Raw genomic sequence first — 26,113 nt, 5'->3', positions numbered from 1 at the left:
ATATTTAAAAGGATTTTAAAAACCTAATGGTGACATATGAGTTAAAGGAAAAAAATATAACCCTGAGAGATGTCAAAAAGAATTTTGATATAATTCAAAATCCATTTCTAAAAAAAATCCAGTAAGAGAAATATAGAAATACATTGATATAATATTCTATCAAAATTAATAGCAACATTATAATAATGTTGTAACAGTAGCAGTATTCTCATTAACATAAGGAGCAAGTCAAATATGTCCACTAGTGCCTGCATTGTTTAACGCTGTTTACAAAGTTCTAGGTAGTAGAACAAGAAATAAATGACAAAAGTATTAGGGTAATATAATTTATATGACATACCTAAAACTCAAAACTGTCAACATAGAAATACCAATAAATCATCTAAAAAGCTAATAGAACCAATATATGAATTTAGCTATGAAATAAATATTAAAAATAACTAGTTTTTAAGTAAACCAACAATAAATACTTTGAAAATATAACAGAAAAAAAGATCTCTTTTTATAATAGCAGTAATAATAACAACCAACATAGGAATTAGCAAAAAATATGCAGGAATTGTAGGAAACCTATTAAATTGCTGAGGAACATAAAAGAAGATTTGAAAATACAGTTCCTAGAATGGTTATATTAAATATTGTAAATAAATTCTCCCTAACTTAATCTATAACTTTAAAGAAATCTCATCCAAATTCTCAGAAAGATGTGCAAATGGGGTACAGGAGCGAGGAAAAGAAATGTGATAAAGTAATTCTACTTTATCTGGAAGAAAGAATGTTAAAAAAAAAAAAAAAAAGTAATGCAGGAGAATCAATGTTAGCCCTGCCAGTGTGGTTCCAATAACCACCAATATGCAGATGACTCACACATTTTTTCCCTCTAGCCCAAATGTATCCTTTAAGCCTATCTGCCCCACTGCCTATTCAGGATGTCTCACAGGCATTTCAAACTCAAAAGTTTCAAAAGTAAATTCATAATTTTCTCCATCTTGTCCTCCAATGCCCATTCTTCAAAGTAAAACAAAACAAAACAAAAACAAAACAAAACACACCCACACTCAGTCCTTTTCCAGTGTTTCCTCTATCTCAGCAGCAATATCATTTGCCTAGCCACCCACCCAGAAACCAAGGACTCATCAGTCACATCTCCCTTTCTCTTAGCCCTCGACTTTCAATTCATCACTCAATCCTGCAGATGCCCCTACTTACCTCCATTTCTATCGCCACCACTCTAGACAAAGATACCATTTCACTAATACTTCCACAAGAGCTGGCTCCTAAGAGATGTCCTTCTGCACGATTCTGGTCTCCATTTAAACTATTTACCACTCCAAGGAGTGATCTTTTCTAAAAAGAAATACAGCACTATAAACTTTCTGCTTAAAAAGAGAAAATCCTGGCCAGGCACAGTGGCTCATGCCTGTAATCCCACACTTTGGGAGGCCACGGCAGGTGGATCACAAGGTCAGGAGTTCAAGACCAGCCTGGCCAAGATGGTGAAACCCCATCTCTACTAAAAATACAAAAATTAGCCAGGTGCAGTGGCAGGTGCCTGTAATCCCAGCTACTCGGGAGGCTGTGGCAGGAGAATTGCTTGAACCCAGGGGACGGAGGTTGCAATGAGCCGAGATTGTGCCACTGTACTCCAGCCTGGGCAAGAGTGAGACTCTGTCTCAAAAAAAGAAAAAGAAAAAGAAAATCCTTAACTTTAACATTACCTACAATGCCCTGAATGGTTTAGTCCTATCTTACCCCTCTAGCCACATCTCATATACCACTCTTCCCCATTCTCTGCACTCTAGTCAGTGAATCCCTCTCAGCTTCTTGTAAAAACCAGGCTCACTCCTACCACTGGGCTGTTGTGTGGGTAGTTTCCTCTGAACCTTTCACCTGATTGCAACTCTTTTCTCAGCTCTTGGCTCAGTCACTGCTTCCTCAGGGAAGCCCTCCCTGACTGCTCTCTCTCGTTCAAAGTGCCCTTTGATACACTGTAAAATCACCATGTGCTTCTCTTTTATAGTACTTATAAGTAAGTTCACATTCTTCGTATGTGTCCACCAGGCCCCTACATCACAGGCCTCATGAAAATGAACTTTTTTCCCTCCCTATGGTACTGCCAGTTTTGAGTATAGTAGATGACACATGGTAAGCATTCAATAAATTTCAAATGAACTGGTGGATACATATGAGTTCATATCATGAAAATTGTCCCAAAAAAGAATGTTAGACTAAGAAACAACATAGAAAAAGATCAGAAACACACTCAGGATATGTAAAAGTTAAATATATAACAATGGTGGCTTCAGAATCAACATTTATTTAGTTAACAGTGTTAGAACCAGCTATTTAAAAAGTGAAAGAAAGCAATTTTTACCTCACATCACACATATATTTAATATGAACTAAATATTTAAAGGTAAAATATGAAACCTTAGAAGTCTAGAAGAAAATAAACAAATAATTCCATAGCTTGGGAAAGGCAGATAGGCAAAGCATGATGGAGACGAGAAAAGACTATATAAAGGAAATAACTGGTTAAGTTTTGGCTACACGAAAACTTTGTGTAGCCAATATTACATAATATTAATAATATTCTGCATATTAAATAACATAAAAATAAAAGGCCAACAAACTGGAAACAAATATTTGTAACATGAAACAGAGTTAAGTTTTACTATATGAAGATCTCATAATCAATAACAAAAACAGCAATAGAGAAACAGACACAGATACAGTTTTAAAATGTAATCACAAATATAAAACATTCAATCTCAGTAATAATGAAAAAAGTACTAATTAAAACACAGTGGTGGCATTATTTACCTAACAGAATTGGTAAAAATTTCAAAGAAGATAATAGTGTTAACGAGCACGCAAATAACACTGAAAGTCAGAGAATAAATTTGTACAACATCTTTGGAGAAGGTAATCTGTCGATGTACACAAAATTTCTTAAAATTCTGTAGGCTCTTTGACTCAGCAATCCCACTTCTGAGAATTTACCCTAAGGAAATTATCATATGCATGCAAAGTTATAGCTACTAAGATGGTCTTCGAAATGTTCTTTGACATACCAATGAATCAATCAATAAATCAAGTAACATGCTCAATAGTAGGGAACAGGCAAATTTATGGCATACTCATATTGGAATATGATATCATCACTTAAAATAATGCAGAAGAACATGTGATGATACAGGAGGGCATTTATGATCAATTGTGGAGTAAAAGGGCCAGGTTATAAAACACTGGATACTTCATAATCCCATTTTTCAAATGGAAACATGTTGAAAATTCATTGTGAGACAAAAATAAATCCTTTTGCAGCTCATTTTACATAATTTACATATAAATTCAGGTAGGCATGGTGATTAACCCCTCCTTATAATACAAAAATCTGGTAGAAACAAAAATTTACTTACTCTTCCAATTTCTGCAGTCCAAGAAACAACAATCGTGTTTGGTACTGTTGTGGACAGTCGGACAAGTGAGGTGATATTAATTGGTCGGCTGGGTCGCTTTGGTTCCACGCCATTTTTTGTAGGTGGAAGGTAACCCTAAAAATGAAAGGTAATTTATTTATACTTATTATTTCCACAATCATTTTTGACTTCCATTCCTTAAGAAAAAACCCCCTACAAACTGCATACTAGAAAATATGAATGTTTTCATTAAAAAGTAGAGAAGCAAACATTTACAAGTTTCTTGTGTTATTATTTTTCCAAACAACCTTATACTCTCCTTATAGTAAACCTGAGAAAACTATTAGTGATGAAAATTCAAAATCTCTTAAATTTAAAAATCAGGATGAATTCATAACAAGCTTAGATAGGTACATGAGTAGTATTTCAAGGGCACCAAAAACAGTCCTCACCCTTAGCTCCTGTTTAAGACATAGCATTCTTCAAATCTCCATTCTACCATAGGCTTATAGACTCACATGAACACAGCTGAGATTTTGTTGAAAAAACTTCGCCCCAAAATCCAGTACAACACTAAAGCTACCATACCCAACTCCAAATCCTATGTCCACAAAGCTAATGTCACTGCTGCTAACTGTACATAGTTGGTACAAGTGTTTCACCCAGTCAATGAATATATATCCAAAATAAAAATGTTTTCTTAAGGAAAAACTATGATTTAACAACAGTTGTGATGACTTATTTGATAGTTATGTTGGCAATGAATTTTAAAAAATAGCTTTTAGGACTTACTGGAAGGCTGCAAGGTTTTGTATTCACTTTCACACAAAGATTGGGTGGGAAGTGATCTTCTTGTGGACAACTGGTTTCTGATAAACAAAACCTAAACAATAAAGGACAAGTTTAATTTCCTTTATTAAAGGATGACTTCATTAGTATTATTGTTAAATAGATATATTTAAAAGATGGTAAATTTAAAAACAACCAAAAGGGAAAACTATAAAAACTGGACTTTTCACCCTATTAATAAGCATATGTAAATAGGTTTAAAATAAATAATTCTGTCAATGTAGAGTTGTGGTAATCATGACTATCACCCTGTAGTTGTCTTTGTGATATTGCCAATTATTTGGTTAAGCATGTTCTGAGAAGCACTAGTTTCTTCAGTGATTAACAGATGTTAAAAGAAAAAAAGGCTCGTTAGTCAAATAAAATTAAGAAATTCTGAATCAAAACAATTAAATTAAGCTTCCTTAATACAGAACTTTTCAGAGCTTTTAATAGGCTAATAAGCATTATAAATCTCTAAGAGGAAGACCTAGCACTTGTATGCAGTATTTTCCAAATTTATTTGCCTATGAAACACTTTTCTGGTTCTTAGCAGAAAATACTGAGAATGCTTTTAAGTCCATCCCCAGGATCAGTAAGCCAAAGTACTCCTTATTTTTTGAGAACTGAAGATATTGAATATTATTTGTGTTATAGCCACATAAATTTAGAATACTATTTTAGAAACTTATAAAAATATTTCTAAATTAAATGCACAGTCTTTTGGAAAAATCAAGGATAGATACATAATTCATAAATTCTCAGTCTATTCACTCTTATTACTATTTTGCTATTTAAGGTATTTATTCTTTATTAATACCTATTCTCAATATACACCTAAGGCTCATTGCACTGTTATAGAATGCTAATAGCACCCCTGAGTTACATAGTAGGGAGAACCCTATCTCCGAAATCTGTGAAATATTCCTCATGTGCCAACAACTCCTCTCAACACCTGCGGTATGGGGTCTTAACCTGCTGGCCATGAAATCCGAGTACGGGGATAGTGCACAATATAAAACAATTTTATATGTAAATTATTTTGAGTACATATACATGTTCAGTTTTATAGGGAAACCATTCACAGCTTCTATCAAATTCTCAAAGGGATCAGGGATCCATAAAAAAGTTAAGATTTACTGATCTACAAAGATTTTCTAGAAATATACTTAGCAAACAGATGTCAAAGCTCACAGGACCACTCCTAACCCCAGCAGAACCTTCCATTACAGGCTAATTCTTTAGGCTGCAATAGTTAAAAGGATGTCACAGTTTTTAAATAATTATTCCAATGCAGTGATCAATTTAAAACATGGACCCTGGCTGCCTGAACCCTTTCCTATAGGAAAAGAGTAATTTAAATGACAAGACAGTGTCTATTCAACAATCTAAATCACCCTAATGAACTGAAGAGAAAAAAGAAAAAAAGGAATAGCAGAAAGTTTCTGTGAAGTGGTTCATGGGGCAGAGAGGAGGGAGTGGAGCAGGGAGGCACAACATAAATGAAAACAGACTAGGTGTCTAATAAAGAAAACTTGGATCCTAATTCTCAACTAATTATTTTTATGCTTTAGATAAACATTTCTAATTAGGATAGCAGATAGGCATACACTCCTAACTTAAATAATACACTATGGTTGCAGACCTAGCAACGTGGGGCAGGGAGAGAGATGAACTGTTTTATTAAAACACAAAGAACCACCTAACAATTACCAAATATAACACAACATGGTTCTTTTTTTTTTTTTCCAAGTCCTGGAGATACATTTCAATTAAAATAGCAGTCATCAAGATACCCTTGGAATCTCTGAATTATAGCTGATCTATCTAGACAACCTTACTTCAAAATGTGGACCACACCTGTTGCTGCTTTAAAGAATGTATGTATATTAATACAAAATACTTAGTAACTAGATCTTTTATTCTAAAGCTACGGTTTTTAAACTTTATTTTAGTCTTGGGACCCTGTCTTTAAGCAAAAATTAACCCAGAGTCAAACATGCAAAACAGATAAAAGAGATAAAAGAAGCCCCACTTTGGTTCAGACTGTGTATGTGTTTAGGAGAGAAGAGGAGGATGGCAGAAGAGTATGAACCCCTAAGGGTGGCTCCATGCAACAAGTTTGAAAACCACTGATTTAAAGGATAATGTCAAGTATCAGCACAAGCAAAATGTAAACTGTTGAGGCAGGAAGTAAGAAGACTACAGCAATACATAATTAACTATGGAGACATCTTATTTTTGTCCTTTAATTTCTTCAGTCATTATCACAATCTGGCCGACATAAAATATACCTTTTATACAGAATCATCTTCAGCAGTGCCTTCCAAAACTGAAACTTAGATTATCACTAGTCTACTGCAGTAAGGTCCTGTCATACTGTTTTATGGTATAAAAGTTATTAAGTATAGTCATATCCTCTTGAGAATCTTCAACTCAACTTTCGACTTCAACTCTGCTTTCTCACTGTTTTTACCTTATTATTTCAAAGCTTAGATGAGAGGTTTTCACATGGTTCCATGAAGTGCTGAACAGGTGTTTTAGATTAATCCCTTTTTTAGCCTCCTAGTGTATTTGTAACTTGTACATATAACTTAGTATCTGATTATTGAGACAAGGCTATCTGTTTGATTTATCCTCCTGACAATTATAGGGAAAACAGCTTACTGAGGAAAACAACTGTCTTATATTTTCTCTTCCATCCCTATTCCAACAGTGTGGACATTTAAGTTGGTAAATCGAATAATAAAGCATAATATGATGGTTTATTTAAGGGAGATATATATATATGTGTATATAAAAGGGAGATATATAAGGGAGAGAAATAATACAAAATATTTCTTAGATATTCTAAGACAAATGAATGGGCTAAGAAAAGAAACTCAATAAGGGGTTGTGAATCCATGTTGGAAAATTTCCCATTAGTCTTTGAACATTTTTAAGAGATGTCTCAAATGGATCCTAAATTAGAGCATATTTAAATTATTTAAAATACAGAACAAAACAAATTAGAATATTTTGATGTTTGTTAGTCCATGACATACTGTAGACTTAAGTACTAATTCCTTATCCACAGTACTTTGCCTCTTATGGAGATAAGGCCCATGCTTTCATAAAACTTGATATGATAATGTAAGATATCATTAGCTGGAGCTTCTCAACCAACTGAGGGCAATCAAATATGGTTAGATATATAGAACATGACTTGCTATATTGAAATCTAAACTGGGGGGTGGGCGGGCAGGGGAAAAATCTAAATTGGATGAAAATTAGAATATCTCATAACAGGAGAATGTTTTCCCTCACCCAAATATCTAAACCTAATATTTTCAATACACTTATTGAAAAATCAGGTAGATTTCCTCTTATTCCTTAAAATTTTTTTTCCATTTCCCCTTCCTGATAAGGAATATTATCTTTTAAACTTTGAATATATCCTATAGTCAGCACTGTACCTTAACTGGATCCGTACTGTGAAAAGGAATATTATCTTTTAAACTTTGAATATATCCTATAGTCAGCACTGTACCTTAACTGGACCTGTACTGTGAAGTCACATTTGGTCCCAGAAATATCCCTAGAAGAGACAGAATAGGAATTACAATTACTTTTAAAGTATTTGCATGAAAGTTCATTCAAAGACATTGTTACTCCAGAAAAGTTTTTCAAATTATCATAAATATAACTGTTCTTAGAGTAACTAACACACTATATTTTCATTACTAATATTTGCATCGCACAAATACTAACTCACCAATCACTGTTTTTTAAAATCATTTATTATAGACTACTGGATTCAAAGGTCAAACTTCAAGTTACACTTGACGACAACTTACATGGAACTACTGATTTGCTGCACTTGTTGTGGTGTCAAGGCAAATGCAAAACAGGTTTCTCGAAAGCGCTGACTGTTGTCTGATGCTAAAGAAGACAAGAATTATACTTTCAATTACCTTTAAATTCGCCAGTAAAGACAAAAGCAAAAAAAAAACACACATGTCTTTAATTAACTGGTATATATTCTAGAGTTTAGATAACAAGGCAATTAAAGCACTGAAAAATAAGAAATACACTAATTGTAACATAACAAACAGAAATAGAAACAAAAATGGCTAATTCCAGAATAACATATCAGGATTCAAATTCAGACAATACATAATCAAAGAAAGACTAAGGAAAATTTATCTAATCATATAAACGTTTGCATCTAAAGAGCACACTTGTATAAAAACATACGAATTTTATTTAAAATAGAATGATACAAACCCATTTAAAGAGACATGGTTTCTGGAAGAAGTAACAAACATACCCACCTTGTGAGCTAGACAGGTGAGATGACATTTGGTTTATAAAGTAAATTAAGAATTTTATCATCTCCTGTTTAACTCTACCATGCAAGTTTTATACAATAAATATCACATACAGTTTTTCTCCTAATCTTAGATGAGTTCAAAATTTGCTTATTGTCACTAACTCAAAGAAGGAAAAGAGTTGTAAAAAACAGAAGAGAATTAAGAAAGGAAGGAAGGGAGGGGAAGAGAGGTGGGAAGAAAGAGAAACGCATGCAAGCAGGTAGGTAAGCACAGTCAGACTAGAGCAGGGGTTCTAAAGTATGCCGTTATGAGCAACAATAGTTCCATTAAACTTTTTGTTTGCTTTTTTAAGAGACAGGGTCTTGCTCTGTTGCTCAGGCTGGAGTACAGTGGCACCATTATAGCACAAACTCAAACCCCTGGGCTCAAAGTGATCCTCCTGCCTCACCCTTCTAAGTAGGTAGGACTACAGGCATGCATCACCACATCCATTGGCTTTTAGTACATGTTAGATACATTTTTTTTTTAAACAGTGGTTAATATCCCTTTTGCTCACTAATGAGTCCTCAGTGCTTGGCACAAAGAAGCACTGAATACTATTTATTTGTTGAATGAGTAAAGGAATACAAAATTTTAAGAAATACCAGATTAAACTATTTATACTACTTTTCCAGGGTAATTTTCTAGAAGAAAATGATCACTAAGAGTTATTATTAAGAAACTATCGGCTTCTGGGGCACTTAAGGCCTGCGCTGAATAAGCAGCTGAAGTTGGCTGTTTCAATCTCTTGCTTAAACTGAGTTTGATCATACTTACAAGAAACACTTCCTTTACAACTTCCAACCAAACTGCAATATGTCACGTCAAAAAGTCGATACCAAACGTATCATTAAGAGAAAGAAATAGAAAAGAGCACTGTTGATCTAGAATTCTATCTCAACATTAACAGTATCTTTAAAAGGCTAGGTTTGCTTTGTGCTTTATGTGTTCTAGGATGGCTTTTTCTTAAAGAATCTATCACCAAGGAGCAGTCACTAACAGAAAAAGTTGTCTTAATTGTGAAACATCAACCTGGCAATGCCAATAACTAAGGCCCAGAATGTAGAAAACCAGCTAACATTTCTCTCTGTCAGGCAATGCAAGTAACTAACTTCTTTGCTTCTTAGAGGATGTATCTCTATCAAGATTTTAGTCCAGTAGACTTAGCCTAATTTAAATCTTTGGCTCTATTTTTAAAAAGTGCTAAAATAATTTCTCAAGTCCAAAAATTCATATTACTCTCTAGGCAAAATTTCAGATGCATTTTAGAATATATAACTACAGTAAGTTTTGGATATATATAGGTTTAGAAAGAGAAGATATAACTAAAATAACGAGGCTATTTCTTATGTCACAAATAAAAATCAGGTTTCTTACTTAATAATAGCCCCTACTTCCATCTCCATTTATATATACATGGTAATGCTCATGGGGTTGCTACTGTTTATCTAGAATAGCACCTTTCACACTTTGTAGTTTTTGGGCTTAATTGCTGTTACAAATGACAGTGAAGTCTATAGTTTTGGTTTTAGATAAAACTATTTAAAAACCTTTCTGAAAGTGAAGTAAGCTACCATTAGCCCTTTCAAAAAAATTCTGGACAAAAAGAATTACAGAATCTTCATACTGAAATGAGTCTTACAAAATCATCCAAAACAATGACCTCCAATGTTGGGGGTATACATTTCCATGGGTACAAAAGACAATCCACAGGGATACAGAAAAAAGTATCTATCTGCAAAACAAAGTTTTATAAAGATGAGATTTTACATAAAACCTGAAATCTAATTTATAAAAAAACTAAAATGTTATATAAAATCTTAATCTTTTTAAACTCATTTTTCCTATAGGTTAAAAAAATTAACTGACAATAATTATACTTATTAATGGGGTTCATGGTGATGTTTTGACACATACAGTATATAGCGATCAGATCAAGGGAATTAGCACACACATCATCCCAAATGTTTACCATTTCTTTGTACTGGGAATGTCCTATATGCTTTACAACATATGAGTACAATAGTTTATGTATAAGCTACATATATAGTATGTACAAGTACTTTGCTAAGAGGTACTTATGATCAAATAAGTTTGCAGATCATTGATCTAGAGTTCAACCTTCCTTTCAACCTTTCCATTCATTCTCTGTTTGAACCCTTTTAGACATGTGTGAGATGTGGCCTTTACTTTGTCAGGCAGACGATGACTGGTGATGAACAGTTTAATTGTAAAAATGCTTGCAGCCCAACAGAGAGTAGTAGAATATTGTAGAAAGGGACAAGATTACACAGACCTGGATTCCAAACCGGTTTTGCCACTTACGTGCCATGTGACCTTGGGTATTCATTCACTCTGAATCTTTCTTCCAATATTTAAACACAGAAACATACACGCTCTGATAGGATTATTTTGAAGAATGTAAATAAGTAACATATTGAAAACAACCAATAATTTCCTTTTCTTCTCACTTTTCTCCTTACCACTATACTGAGTCAAAATATATGAGGCCGTAACTTCCACCCACTGATGCCACACAGCACTGAACTAATCTCACCATCCAGTGACAGCCATTCTTCAAATATTTGAAGAGACTTAATATGCCCCTCCCTTTCCAATGACTCTTCCCACTGTATTTTAGTAGATTTCAGAATTACTCTGTCCAAATCTTCCTCCTCCAGACATACCCCAGGTTGTTACACCCTTATTAAAGTGACAGAACTGGCTGGGCATGGTGGCTCACGCCTGTAATCCCAGCACTTTGGGAGACTGAGGCGGGCAGATCATCTGAGGTCAGGAGTTCAAGATCAGCCAGGCCAACATGGTGAAACCCTGTCTCTACCAAAAATACAAACATTAGCCAGGTGTGGTGGCATGCGCCTGTAATCCCAGCTACCTGGGAGGCTGAGGCAGGAGAATAGTTTGAACCTGGGAGGCAGAGGTTGCAGTAAGCCGAGATCGCCGCACTGCACTCCAGCCTGGGCAACAAGAGTGAAACTCCGTCTCATTCATTCATTCATAAATAAATAAATAAAGTGACAGAACTGGACAGCACTGTCACAGCACATATCATTTGTTCAAAATATGTGTTGCCCTTCTGTATTGGCCTATCCCAATGGGAGGATAATGTTCAGGGCCATGGACATTACCCTTGGTCAATGAAATAGGAGTGGTAGCGTACCACTTTCAAGCAGTTCAAGAGGCACCTAAGGTTTTACTGTCTTTGTTTCCCCTCTGCCTTGATCCCAGAGCAAACAAAACATATAGCAGAGTCACAGTCTACAGCTAGTTAAGTAACATAAGTGGGAAAGAAGCTTTATTTCTTTGGTTATTTTTTCTTTCTTTTTTAGAGACAGGGTCTTGCCCTGTTCCCACGCTAGAGTGCAGTGGCATGATCATAGCTCACTGCAGCCTCAAACTCCTGTGCTCAAGCAATCCTCCTGCCTCAGCCTCTACAGTAGCTGGCACTACAATAGTGGGTGCCACCATGCCCGACTAATTTTTTTTATTTTTTATTTTGTAGAGATGAGGTCTTGCTGTGTTACCCAGGCTGAAATGGAATGCCTGGCCTCAAGAATCCTCCCACCTTGGCCTCCCAAAGTCCTGGGATTACATGCCCAAATCTTCTTTAGTTGTTTCTAATAGTTGTTAGCCATTGAGATCTAAGGTTGCTTCTAAGTTGATTGATATATTCTTCCAGATGTGATGTCAGTAGAACACTACTTTCATTAACTACTTTCTAGTAGTTAATCCATACAATAATCATGAAGACAATGTTATCAGACCATTTTTCAGATGAAGAAATTGAGGTTCAGAGTAATTACTAACTTGTCAAGCCTTCAAATTTGTAAGTAGAAAACTCAGAACTGGGACTCAATCTGTACATCTCCTGCCTCCAAAGTCCGTGTTCCTCTCATAACACAGGTTTATTAGCTCTCTTGATCTCGGTGCTGTACTCCTACCAGTGCAGCCTTGCATTACACTGGATCACAGAAAATTGGAAAAGAATTACCTATTATCCTCTTATTGTAACTGCTTATGACTTTTATCTATTTCCTTCCAGTCATTCTCATATCAAACTATAGATACAATACGAAAGCTTGCTTTAAAAAAATTACCCTTATTACATTTTCAATTGCAGTCTCTATTACCATTTTTAATTATTGTATTCTCTCAGGGGACATATGAACATTTTAATTACTCCCCTGATTAGTCATTTAGGTTATTTCTAATTTTTCACTATTTGAAACAACTCTGTGGATATCTTTGGGCTTAAAGGTTTGTTTTTTGGAAGGGGGGCAGGTTATTATTTTATTTGGATCAATTCCCAGGTGTGAGATTTCAGGGTCAAAAAGTATGAAGATTTTTATGAATCCTGACACATCGCAAGAGTGCTTTTCAAATGGTTGTTTTACATATAAGACCATCAGCAATTTATGCATCTAGTGATTACACTCTGGCCAGCATGGGAGTTGCTGCTAATTTAATGAATGGATCCTGGTAACTCTTGAGAAGTTTAATTCGCATCTAAAATATTTCCATGTTTTGTTATTTGCTGAATTTCCTATTTAACTAATTGTCCAGTCTTGTCCTATGCCTATTTATGTATTTGCATAAGGGTTTCATATACAAGAATATTAAAACCTTGGAAATTTGCTACAAATATTTCCTCCAGTCTGCTACAATTTTTTAAATCTCATTTGGGCTACATTTTTAGATGATATAAAAGATTTTTATGTGGTCCAATCTGTCAACAATCTCCTTTTAAATTCTTCTGCTAATTCTGAACTTAGCTGTTCCTTTGCATAAATTCAATAAATACACAATTAATTTTTTGGCTTATTGTTTCTATGTAATTATTTAATATATCTGGAATTTTAGTTCATATTTAAAAAATCTAAATTTCAGTACTCCAAATTGCTTACTGTTACACTAACACCATTTGTTAAATAAACTTTCCCTTCCCTATGGATATGTGTGCTTCTTTTATCATATATTAAATCCTTATGTCCTGTATGTTTCATTCTGGACCACGTTCCCAATTATCTTTTTTATCCTGGTGCTGGTACTCTATTTTTTGTTATAGCTTCACTGTTTCATTATCTTATAGTTAGGTTTTTCTCTATCCATTTTTTTTAATTCATCTAGATGAATTTCCAAATCTTTTGGTTATGATTTTTAAAGCTCAATAGTATTTTGAATAGAATTACAATAAACCTATGAATTATTTTGAGAGCTGATATATTTACATCTTTAACCTTCCTGTCTTGGACTATTGCACCTGTGTCCATTTATTCATATCTTCAAGGTTTTATTTCTATCATAGATTAGTTACACTGTTCCCATTAATGTCATTCTTAGTAAAATACCTACCAATAGAAGAATGATTGAATAAACATTCATAGAATACCCTAAAACCAAAGAAAGAATGAAGATGATTTCTATGTGTTGGTATGGGAGTGATCTCTCTAAGATACATCATTAAAGTGACAACGACAAGATTAAAAAAATACAGTATGCTACTTTCTGTGTAAGAGAGGAAGTAATAATACATAAAGCTACTGGCTTTTTTCGGAAAAGAAAAGAAAAGAAAAGAAAAGAAAACCAGAAGGATAAACTGAAATTAATTAAAAATGATTACCTATGAGAGACAGAGAATGGGGTAAGAAATAGGAAGAATTTTAATAGTTTTCTAGTTAATTTTTACTTTTAAATCAAATTCAAAAGATAAAATTGAGCAAAAATGAGTATTTCTAACTTTTTAATATTTATATTTTGCATGGACTCTCATTTTGGTTGTTATTCAAAGTGGTTATTACATAATTTCAGTTTTTGTTCTTCTAAGCTCTATTTTGCCACTCAAATTGAACTTAACCCTAGTTTTATAGCCAATTCCTTAGGATTTGCAGATAAACCTTCCCTTAACCACAAGTAAGGAAAAATTTAATTTTCCTTTCTAACATTTATACCTCTAGTTCTAACTCATGTCTTATATAGGCCAGAACTTTTACAAGAATATTTGTAGATCTTCCAGGGTGACTTCTTTGCCGTAAAATTTGATGTACCTTTAACATTGTAGTTTCCTTTTTTTTTTTTAGAGACAGAGTCTCACTCTGTCACCCAGGCTGGAGTGCAGTGGTGCCATCTCGGCTCACTGCAACCTCCGCCTCCCGGGTTCAAGTGATTCTCCTGCCTCAGCCTCCCGAGTAGCTGAGACTACAGGCGAGGGCCACCACGCCCTGATTTTTTGTATTTTTAGTAGAGACGAAGTATCACCGTGTTAGCAAGGATGATCTCAATCTCCTGACCTCGTGATCCACTCGCCTCAGCCTCCCAAAGTGCTGGGATTACAAGTGTGAGCCACCATGCCCGGCCAACACTGCAGTTTTTAACAATCACCCACAAAGCTGCTTCAAAACATACATGTCTGGGAGTTTAGCCCCCACTGGGAATAATTCTGATGCACCTCCATTATTAGTAACTACCTCTAGGGTTCTTCTTTCTTTTTTTCTTTTCTTTTCTTTTTTTTTTTTTTTTGTTAGAGGAGGTTTTGCCACATTGCCCAGGCTGGTCTCAAACTCCTGAACTCAGACAATCCACTTGCCTTGGCTTCCCAAAGTGCTGGGATTACAGGTATGAGCCACCACGCCCAGCCTAGGATTTTTTTTTTTAACTAATAAATAAATACCCAGCAATCCCACTTCTAGGTATTTACCCAAAAGATTCGAAAACAGTATGTCAAAGAGATGTCTACACTCCCATGTTCATTGCAGCACTATTCAAAATACCAAGTACGGAATCAACCTAAGTGTTCATCAACAGATGAATGGATAAAGAAAATGTGGTCCTAAATAAGTATACATAATGGAAAAGCATTCAGCCTTAAAACAGAGAGAGATTCTGTCATTTGTGACAAACATGAATGGAATTAGACAATACTAATGCTTCTTAAGTGAAATTAGCCAAATACAGAAAGACAAATACTGCATGCTCTCACTTATATGTGGAATCTAAAACAATCAAACTCATAGAAACAAAGAGTAGAATGGTGGTTACCAGATATGGTTAGAAGATAGGAGAAATAAGTTTTTTTTTTTTAATAAGATCTTATTGCACAAAACAGTGAACATAGCTAGTAACATTTCAAAATTGCTAAGAGTAAATTTCAAATGTTCTCATCACCTAAAAAATGTAAAATATTTGTGGAAATTAACATATCAGCTTGATACATTAGTTGATTTAAGCATTTTACATGGTAGTCAAAGATCATAACATCACTCTGTGCCCCATAAATATATACAGCTATAATTTTTCAATAAATAAATATAAAGCTGTCTGTTGACTATAAAGATTCCCTATAATGTTAAAGAACACTTTTTCTACTTCTTTTTTAAAAAATTATTAATGGGCATTTAATTTTATGAAACCTTTTAAAGTTTCCCTTTAAACTCCAAATAAGCTAATGGATTCTTGGAGTCAGAAGTCCGCGTGCTTACCCCAGTTCTGTCATTCAGTAATTGTGTGACCTTGGGCACACTGTCTGACCTTTCCATGCTTCAATTTCTTCATCTAGGTAATATAACCCTAGAGAAACCTTAGAATTATTCTGATAACTAAATAAAAATATAAAACCGCTTATAACAGTGCCTACCTAACCCAAAGTAAGCAGTCAATAAATGTTAGCTATTATTACATCTGATGAATTAATATATTTCTTAATACTGAACTATTTATGACTTCTGGATAGAGGATATATATCTCTATCAAGGTTTTAGTCCAGTAGACTTAGCCTAATTTAAATCTTATTATTCCTCCAATATTCTGATAAATTCTACCAGTTAATATTTTAAGGAACACAACTATATTCAAAAAGTGAAACTGAATGATGGCTTTTTTTTTTTTTTTTTTAAAGTGTTACCTTTGTTTCTTTGTATTCCTCTTTGGCCTGCTTACTTTTTAATAACTGAGAACATTTTGTAGTATACAGAAATTGTTTATTCCTCAAAAAAAGTTCTGAAGAATTTACCAGCAAATGTATCAAACCCAGAGTTTTTCTTTTTTTAAAAAGTAGTTCTTTGATAATATTGTCAAGTTATCAGTATATCACATTTTATACATTATTTTCACTGCATATACATGTAGAAAAAAACATTTGGAATGTTTAATATATCTGGAAACTTCATAGAGGTTTCTGAAATTTATTAACATATAACTGTGTTAATGTATCGCTCCTAATATTTATATACATATATTTCTTCTATGTGATTTAAATCTACTTTCTATGGTTGATTTTGTTTAATCAGATCTGCAAGAAGCTTATATATTTTGCCTCTTTAATAAGCCTTTTTCTTTTTAGGTTTATTTATTAATTCCACCTTTTTTCCTATTTTTAAAAAATCTTTATTTTTAATTTTTGTGGGTATACAGGTGTATATATTTATGGGGTATATGAAATGTTTTGATACAGGCATGCAATGCGTAATAAACTATTTTTTCTAGTTTCGTATGGTGAAATATTGCTTCCCCCCCCAAAATGAACATATCTTTTTTATTTCCAATTATAGAAAATATGCAATACTCACTGTAAAAAACAAAAATTAAAACCACAAGAGATTACAAAATAAAAGTCTACCCCATAATCTAGCTGCTTCCCCACAGGATGAAGAAAACCCCTGAACATTATGAAAAATTTGGTATACAACTATAGGGACTTATAAGCACACATAAATCTATGTAAGAGTGTGTGTGTGTAAATACAATTATTTTGCAATCTGCTTTTTCATTAAGATTTTAAGTTTTGAGGACATGTTTTCATTTCAACATATACATAAATTATCTAATCCACTTCAATGTCTGCAAAGTATCCACTATATAAACACAATTTAAAAATAATTTTTACCTTTATCTTTAATATACTACTTCTATTTTTCTTAAATTTTATACTAAATTCTTGGTTCTTCATCTTTTTAAACGATAAAAGCATGCAGTGTTTTCTTTTGGCTTTTCATTAATGCCTTATTTTCATAATCTATTTTTTTAATGTCATTTTAAAAATCTTTGTTTTAGTATACTCACAACAACAACTTTTATAGTTTCTGCTGTTTTGAATTAGCTAATATGTTTACGGTCAAGTATATATATAGCTTTATAAATATTGCAGACACTTGAAAAGTAACTGGGCCAGGTGCAGTGGCTCAGGTCTGTCAACCCAGTGCTTTGGGTGGCTGAGGCAGAAGGATCACTTGAGGCCAGGAATTTGAGACCAGCCTGGGCAATACAGTGAGACCCTGTCTCTACAAAAAATAACTTTAAAATATCAGCCAGGTGTGGTGGTATGTGCCTACAGTCCTAGTTACTCAGGAGGGTGAGGTGGGAAGGACTGCTTGAGCCCTGTAGTTCGAGGTTACAGTGAAAAATGATCGTACCACTGCATTCCAGCCAGAGTGACAGAGAGATCCTGTCTCTAAAAAATAGTAATAAACTGTATCCTCTAATATTTATAAGTTACAAAGTTTAAGAAATACATGTTATATAACACATTATATATTAAAAGTTTTTTTTCTGTTTGTTTTATCACTGATTACTGCTGTTTATCCATGTCTTTTAGTTTTCCAAGAGAAAAAAAAATTATTTCTATTTTAGATTTTCATTATCAATGTTTATCTTTTCTAACATTTATTTATTGTACATTCTGTGACTGCTTCTCAAGTTTGTCCTCTGTTCTACTAATTTGATTTTCTACAATACTATTTCTCACTTCCAATGAAGACTTAATTTTGGATACTGCGTCCATTTGTTGGAATGCAAACAGGAACAGACCCTTCAGAGAAACTCATTCTCAATTCCTAATACCACTGAGAAAGGTTATTACTTCTAGCAGAATCTGGAATGTTTTAACAGATGATGTTCTAATAAAAAAGTCATATTTTTAGAATCTGCTGCTTTTTCTCATTTGTTCCAAAAAAAATTTTTTTTTAGATCAGAATTCTCAAATCCAGCTATACAACAGAATAACTTGGAGAACTAAAACCACACCCTAGCCAACAACCAATCCCACTAATTGTGAGATCCAGATATAATATTTCTTAAAGGTTTTCCAGGTTGGCCAGGAGCAGTGGCTCACACCTGTAATCCCAGCACTTTGGGAGGCCGAGGCAGGTGGATCATTTAAGCCTGGGCAACAAGGCGAAACCCTGTCCTTACTAAAAGTACAAAAATTAGCTGGTCGTCGTGGCACACGCCAGTAACCCAAGTTACTCAGGGGGCTGAGGCAGGAGGATCACCTGAGCCTTGGGAGGTTGAGACTGCAATGAGCTGTGATTGGGCCACTGCACTCTAGTATGGGCGGCAGAGTGAGTCCCTATCTCAAAAAATAAGTAAATAATAAAGTTTTCCAGGTGATTCTAAATGGGCAGCCATATTTGAAAATTCCCATTCTAGACTGCTAAGTTGAACTGCCTAAACAAAAGATCTAAAAGGAGAAAAAGGCGAGGCATGGTAGCTCACGCCTGTAATCCTAGCACTTTAGGAGGCTGAGGCACACAGATCACTTGAAGTCAGGAGTTCGAAACCAGCCTGGCCGACATGGTGAAACCCCATCTCTACTAAAAATACAAAATAATTAGCTGGGCGTGGTGGCATGCACCTGTAATCCTAGCTACTTGGGAGGCTGAAGCAGGAGAATTGCTTGAATCCTGGAGGAGGAGGTTGCAGCGAGCTGAGGTCACACTACTGTACTCCAGCCTGGGCAACAGAGCGAGACTCCATCTCAAAAATAAATAAATACATAAATAAAATAAAATAAAAACAAAAGGAAAAAAGTGGTCTTGGTAGAGATTGCTAGCTTAGCACATCATCTACTTTTACTCTATCCTAAAATTCCAATAAAAGGTCAGTAAAGATTTTTCTTTGCTTGCCTGTTTTGTTTTTGTGTTGTAAAAGAATAAACCCAAATGAGGAGAAAGAGATAGGAGGGCAACAAAAAGTGCAGAAACTGGAAAGCAAATATACGAGTGGTAACAAAGTTACCAAAGAAAAACGCATCCTCAACTGGCAGTGAAGCTGAGTGAAATAGGAGAACTGATCTAATTTATAATGCAAAATACCTGTACAAGTGGGGCTAACAGAACATAGCTAAAGCAAGGGGAATTTCTTGAAAACCTGCTTATGAAGTTATCAGATCCCCAGGTCCATTCATCCTCTCTAGTTAGCTGGACAACTGCCCTTCCTTCATCCTGCAAAAGTCAGATAGAACTGCTCAAAAAAAAAGAAATTCAAAACTGGAACTGGGTCTATAAAGCTTGATGTCACATTCAGGTTTAAAAAATGACCGGGCGCGGTGGCTCAAGCCTGTAATCGCAGCACTTTCGGAGGTCAAGGCGGGCAGAGCACAAGGTCAAGAGTTCAAGACCAGCCTGGCCAACATAGTGAAACCCCATCCCTACTAAACATACAAAAATTAGCCCAGCATGGTGGCGTGCGCCTGTAGTCCCAGCTACTCGCGAGCCTGAGGCAGGAGAATCACTTGAACCCAGGAGAGGTTGCAGTGAGCTGAGATCGTGCCACTGCACTCCAGATTGGGTGACAGAGCAAGATTTCATCTCAAAATAAATTAATTAATTAAAATAAGTTAAAAAAATGAACAGACATGCCAGCACGACCAAGTATCAGAGGAAAGCCTTCAATGTGGAATAATGGTGACCAAAATGACCCAAAAAAAAGGTAGCTGGGAACAGGCAGAGATTATGCAGCAATTAGATAAATTTCCAAAGGCTCTGAAAAAAGCTATCATTTATAACCATGGTACAACTATAAAACAATTAACCAAGGCCAGGCGCGGTGGCTCATGCCTGTAATTACAGCATTTTGGGATGCTGAGGCAGGTGGATCACTTGAGGTCAGGCCAACATGGTGAAACCCCGCCTCTACTAAAAATACAAAAATTGGCTGGGCGTGGTGGGACACGCCTGCAATCCCAGCTCCTGGGAAGGCTGAGGCATAAGAATCACTTGAATCCGGGAGGTGGAGGTTGCAGTGAGCCAAGATTCCGACACTGTACTCCAGCCTGGGTGACAGCCAGCCTTGTCTCAAAAACAGAAACAAAAACAATTAACTAGTTATTGTTTTAAAAAAAGAAACATCTGTATTTTATATGTATACACAAAGTTCTTGGAGGGTAAAAATACGATGCACAAAGGAAAAGCTCAATAGACAGGCTGGACAATAAAGTTCAGGATATCTCCCAGAAAGTAAAGCAAAAAGACAAGGAGGAAGAAAACAGGTTTGAAAATTAGAGGGTTAGTCTGGGAATAGGAGTTCCAAAGAGAGAACAGAGAAAATAGAAGGAAGGAAATAAGAAATAATTAATGAAATAATTCAAGACAAGTTCCTACAAGTAAAGAACAAGTTTCCAGATTACCACTGTATTCCCAATATAATGGCTAAAATTGGTTCATATGGCAATAAAATTTCAGAACACTGCACATAAAAAGAATCCTACATGTTTCTGGAGAGGTGGGGAAAGAATAGGTTACAGAAAAAGATCAGAAACTGGTCTGGGGCGCAGTGGCTCATGCCTGTAATCCCAGCACTTTGGGAGGCTAGGGCAGGAGGATTGCTTGAGGCCAGGAATTTGAGGTCAGCTTAGATCAGCATAGCAAACCTGTCTCTACAAAAATTAACAAAATTAGCCAGGCATGATAACACAGGCCTTAGACTTGGCTACTCAGGACGCTGAGGCAGGAGGATGGCTTAAGCTCAGGAGTTTGAGGCTGCAGTGAGCGATAATCATGCCACTGTACTCCAGCCTGGGTAACACAGTGAGACCCTGTCTCTAAAAAGGAGAAGAAAAAAAAAATTGGAAACCAGCCTAACTTTGAACTTTTCAACAACACTATAATTAGAAGGCAATGGAAAAATTAATGCCTTCAAAATTCTAAAGGAAAATTATTCTTATGTTGAAGTCTACACCCAGCCAAATTATCAAATAAAGTATGGGTATAGAATAAAACATTTTCAGGCATGCTTTATTAAAAAAATTACCTTCCATGCAGCTTTTTCCTATGAACTACTAAGAGATATGCCACACTAAAAAGAGGGAGAAAACTAAGAAAGAACAGGACATGGGCCTATGAAATATGAGATTAACACAGGCAAGAGGCAAAATAATATCTGAGATGTAATGAAAGAAGACCTCAAGATGACAGAGTATCCTGTGTTTGGGTTTAGCAGAGTATCAGTTCAGAAGGCTCTGGTAGGGAATTCTCATAGAACATGAAATTGACAGAATTACCTCATGCACATGAATTTAGACATTCATCTTATCCATCTGGGGATTTACACAGTGGCAAAAAAATTTTGGCAATGAATGAGAAATAAGTACACAGGGGAAAAAAAAAAAAAGAAAAGAAAATGACCAGAACAGGGAAAATAAAAAGGTATTCAAGAAATGAAAAATAGTTCACTACATTGCTCACTTACAAATAGTGTTTACATAGTCATAATAAGGTATAAATGGGATGATCCAAACAAAATTACAATATAATCAAGACAGGGCGACAAACAGATTATACGGTAGGAGTGGCAAATAAGCCAAATCCTATCTCCCATGGTGGGAAATCAATATACAATGCCTAAAACTGAAAATGCAACAATTTGCAATGCAAGCATATTACTTATACATTTTTTTAAAAGCCAAAAGAGATCAAAATACTTGCCCCTAGAAAGACAGAAATGATAGAATATGAGAACATGGGATTTTTAAAATGAGCCTATTTGACATTTTAAACTATATTCATTTATAACTTTTGGTTTTTGTTTATTTGTTTGTTTGTTTGAGCCAGAGTCTCTCTCTGTTGCTCAGGCCGGAGTGCAGTGGTGCAACCTCAGCTCACAGCAACATCTGCCTCCCGGTTCAAGAGATTCTCATGCCTCCCAAGTAGCTGGGATTACAGGCATGCACCACCACACCCGGCTAATTTTGTATTTTTAGTAGAGATGGGGTTTCACCATGTTGGCCAGACTGGTCTCAAGCTCCTGACCTTAAGTGATCCGCCAGCCTCGGCCTCCCAAAGTGCTGGGATTACAGGAGTGAACCACCACACCTGGCTGTTCATTTATAACTTTGAATGAAAAAAAAAAAACAAAAAACAACAACAACAAAAAACCACAATCCAAGAAATAGTGGAAGTCACGACTGTGGTAAATGGGCCAAAGAAAAAATATCTGTATGTCCACAGGATAAAGATGAGATCTTCCTAACTTCTGACTGTCTTTACAGGAAATGTTTTACTTCTTTACATAGTTATAGCCATCAGTAGTTGAAGAATGCAAGAGTAATACCCTGATTCAAATTCTCTGGAATACCCATGTTATTTTGTTTTCATTTCAAAATAAAAATAACCTCCCACCATCATTATCAATAAAGATTACACAATTTAAAAATTCAGACAATACAGACACAGAGAGATAAAGGTATTACTAGCATATACTTTCTCAGATCTTTTTGTGCATGTGTATATATATGTACACACGTATGTGTACATATATGTATACACGTGTGTGTGTATATTCACACATATGTATACATAAACCTATATTTAGGTTTATATTATGTCCACATCTTTGTTGCCTGTGTTTTCCGCCTATAATTATGTGTGGACATGGTACAAATACAGATCAACATTATCATTTACAATGAAGCATAGCAGTAGTGAAGGTACATCTATTTTATCAATAAATGCCCTGAAGACAGAAATTATACGTTTCCTTTTAAAAATAAGGTTTCTATAATATCACAGAATATACTTAATTAGGTACTACTCCTGTGAGTTCACTTACATTTCTAGATGTGGCTCTGGGTAATTTTAAATTATTTTCTAAGCAAATTGTTTCCTATAGTGCAGACTCCTCCATGTTATTCAACATAAGAAAAAATAGTCTCCATGGTATTCCATGGAAAGATTTTTTTATATAAGGCACTTTTTAGTACAACAATGTTGTTTCTTAATCTACTAACTTTAAAATTACTTTTCTAAAATAGATACATGACATATGCCAAGACTTATAGACAAGAAAATGAGACTAAGTAGTAGTTGCAATTTTAACATTTAAAAAATGCCCCAGAACAGTAAACTCATAACTTTGTGTGTCTCTGTGTGTAAGAGGGTATGTAGAATTGTATATAAGAATTTTGGGACAGGTGTGGTGGCTCACACCTGTAATCCCAGCACTCTGGGTGGCCAAGGCAGGAGGACTGCTTGAGGCCAGGAGTTTGAGACCAGCCTGAGTAACACTACAAGACATTCTCTACAAAAAGTTTTAAAAATGTGCCAGGCATGGTGGCTCACACCAGTAGTCCTAGCTACTTGGGAGGATGAGGCAGGAGGACCACTTTAGCCTAGGAGTTTGAGGTTGCAGTGAGCTACGCTTGTACCACTGCATTCCAGCCTGGGAGACAGAATGAGACCTTCTCTCTCAAAAAGAAAAAGAAAAAAATAAAAAGAATTTTGTATGTATAACACTCTGAGATTTAGGCTTAAAAAAAAAAAAAAAACAGCTTTTACCTTACAAGAAATGTTTCCAAGCTTCTCAATTCTTGCAGATACTTCCCAAGAAAGAAAATAAAATTCTATTTTCTTAGGGTTCCTCTAGTTGGCTTATTTAGTTGGATGAGAAACTAAATGAAAGGGAATCACTGCAGATACTGCATTGCTAAGTTTTGAAAAAATAGTGACTATTACTTTTCCAAAAATGTATTTTGGGTATATATAATAAGCACAGTGCTGATCATATCACTTCTGTTTCAAAGATTTTCATTTGTTCCCCACTTTATGAAGAGAGTCTACTCATCTTGGTGTGGCAATCAAATTAAGCTAATAGCATTTCATTTTCTTCCTATACGACCAACCAAAATAAAATGATTAATTAAAAGAAATAGGATTTATAAAGTGTTTTAGAACCACTGTGAAAGGATTTTTTTTCATTGTTATTTCCTAGCAGCAGCTCATAGCCTCTAGGATTGCATTTCACTTCATGAGTTCAGGTAAATCTCACATTATCCTTTTAGCTTGGCAGAGTTCTAAACCATCCAATAGTTGCCACCTAGGACTCCCTTGTCCTTATTCCTCCCTTCTGGCTCACAAGTGATTCTTCTAGGGCCTAACTCCCTTGAGAACTATAGTTTCAATTTCTTGTTCACCACAGTATTCAACGCTGTGTTACCTGCGACTGTCAGGTATAAGGGTTTTGTTTGTTTATTTTTTGTCCTTCTGGTGGAACTACAATGAAGTCAACTACCGTATCAACTTGGCCATTTTCCCCTTTGATGCTTCCCCTGAGAATACTGTTTTCTAGCAACTTGCCCAAGTACTCTGAGATTATCCTTTGCCTTTAAAGTTTATTTGGTGTTTGTTTTGAGACAGGGTCTTGCTCTGTTACCCAGGCAGGAGTGCAGTGGCTCGATCTTGGCTCACTGCAACCTCCATCTTCCAGGCTCAAGTGATCCTCCTGCCTCAGCCTCCTAAGTAGCTGGGACTACAGGTGTGTGCCACCACATCTGGCGTATTTTTTGTAGAGACAGAGTTTCGCCATATCACCCAGGCTGGTCTCAAACACTTGGACTCAAGCAATCTGCCCACCTTGGCCTCCCAAAGTGCTGGGATTACAGGTGTGAGCCACCATGCCCAGCCTCTTGAAGTTTTTTAGTGAGCTGTCCTCCAAGTCTATTCATTCCAAATACGTTCAATAGGGCTTCTTTGGATTTAAGTAGAGATGGCTGTAAAGAAATACTAACCTGAAGCTTAGAGAGAGGTCTGGGTAGAGATAAACAATTAGGAAATCTCTCATACAGAGAGCAGATTAAGTTATGGGAGTGAATGAGATGACCTGAGAATACCCTGTGGAATCAAAACACAACAGAATCCCTAGGACCACCAAGATTTAAAGGTTAAGTAAGATAAGAGGTGGCCAGAAATACAGAAGAAAAAGCAGGAGAAGAGAGAATTTAAAAGAAATAGGAGTTCTGAGGCAGGGCAATCAATAAACCCTATGCACAAAAAAACAAGAATAAAGCAACACCAAAGCAAATCATAACCAAATTGCTTAAGACCCAGTGAAAACAAAATCTTCAAAGCAGCCAGAAGAAAAAAGACAAAGGAAATATATAGAACAGCATACAGATAACAGCAGATTTCTTGTCAAAAATAATGCAAGCAGAAAACAGAGTAAGAAGTGGAGTAAAATTTTTGAAGTGCCAAAAGAAAAAAAAAACAAAAAAACATGTCAACTGTTAACACTTTACTCAGCAAAAACATCTTACAAAAACAAAGGTAAAATAAAAACTCTGAGACATACAAAAGGTAAAAGAATTCACCACAGTCCTTACATTTTAAAGAAATGGTAAAGAAAGTCCTTCAAGGAATAGGAAAACAACACCAGATTAGAATCTGGATATACACAAAAGAATGAACAATATCAGAAATGGAAACAACATCGATAAATATAAAGAATTGT

At 35.3% G+C, this 26,113-nt stretch overlaps 1 protein-coding gene across 6 annotated transcripts in view; it reads right to left on the bottom strand.

The window, feature by feature from the left end:
• PIAS1 (protein inhibitor of activated STAT 1) overlaps window positions 1-26,113 on the bottom strand; it is a 311,344-nt gene that overhangs the window by 37,982 nt on the left and 247,249 nt on the right. For all 6 annotated transcript variants that reach the window (XM_063795218.1, XM_523109.8, XM_063795216.1 and 3 more), the window contains 4 exons: window positions 8,087-8,171; window positions 7,780-7,827; window positions 4,215-4,305; window positions 3,423-3,557 (listed from right to left, as the gene is read on the bottom strand). In XM_063795218.1, the coding sequence (XP_063651288.1) occupies window positions 3,423-3,557; window positions 4,215-4,305; window positions 7,780-7,827; window positions 8,087-8,171 (359 nt within the window). The remainder of the gene's footprint in view (window positions 1-3,422; window positions 3,558-4,214; window positions 4,306-7,779; window positions 7,828-8,086; window positions 8,172-26,113) is intronic.

The sequence above is a fragment of the Pan troglodytes genome, chromosome 16 (assembly GCF_028858775.2).
Source record: "Pan troglodytes isolate AG18354 chromosome 16, NHGRI_mPanTro3-v2.0_pri, whole genome shotgun sequence".
NCBI classification, from domain to species: domain Eukaryota; kingdom Metazoa; phylum Chordata; class Mammalia; order Primates; family Hominidae; genus Pan; species Pan troglodytes.
The sequence above is the reverse complement of the archived record's forward strand: the minus strand, read 5'-3'. Positions and strand labels throughout refer to the sequence as shown.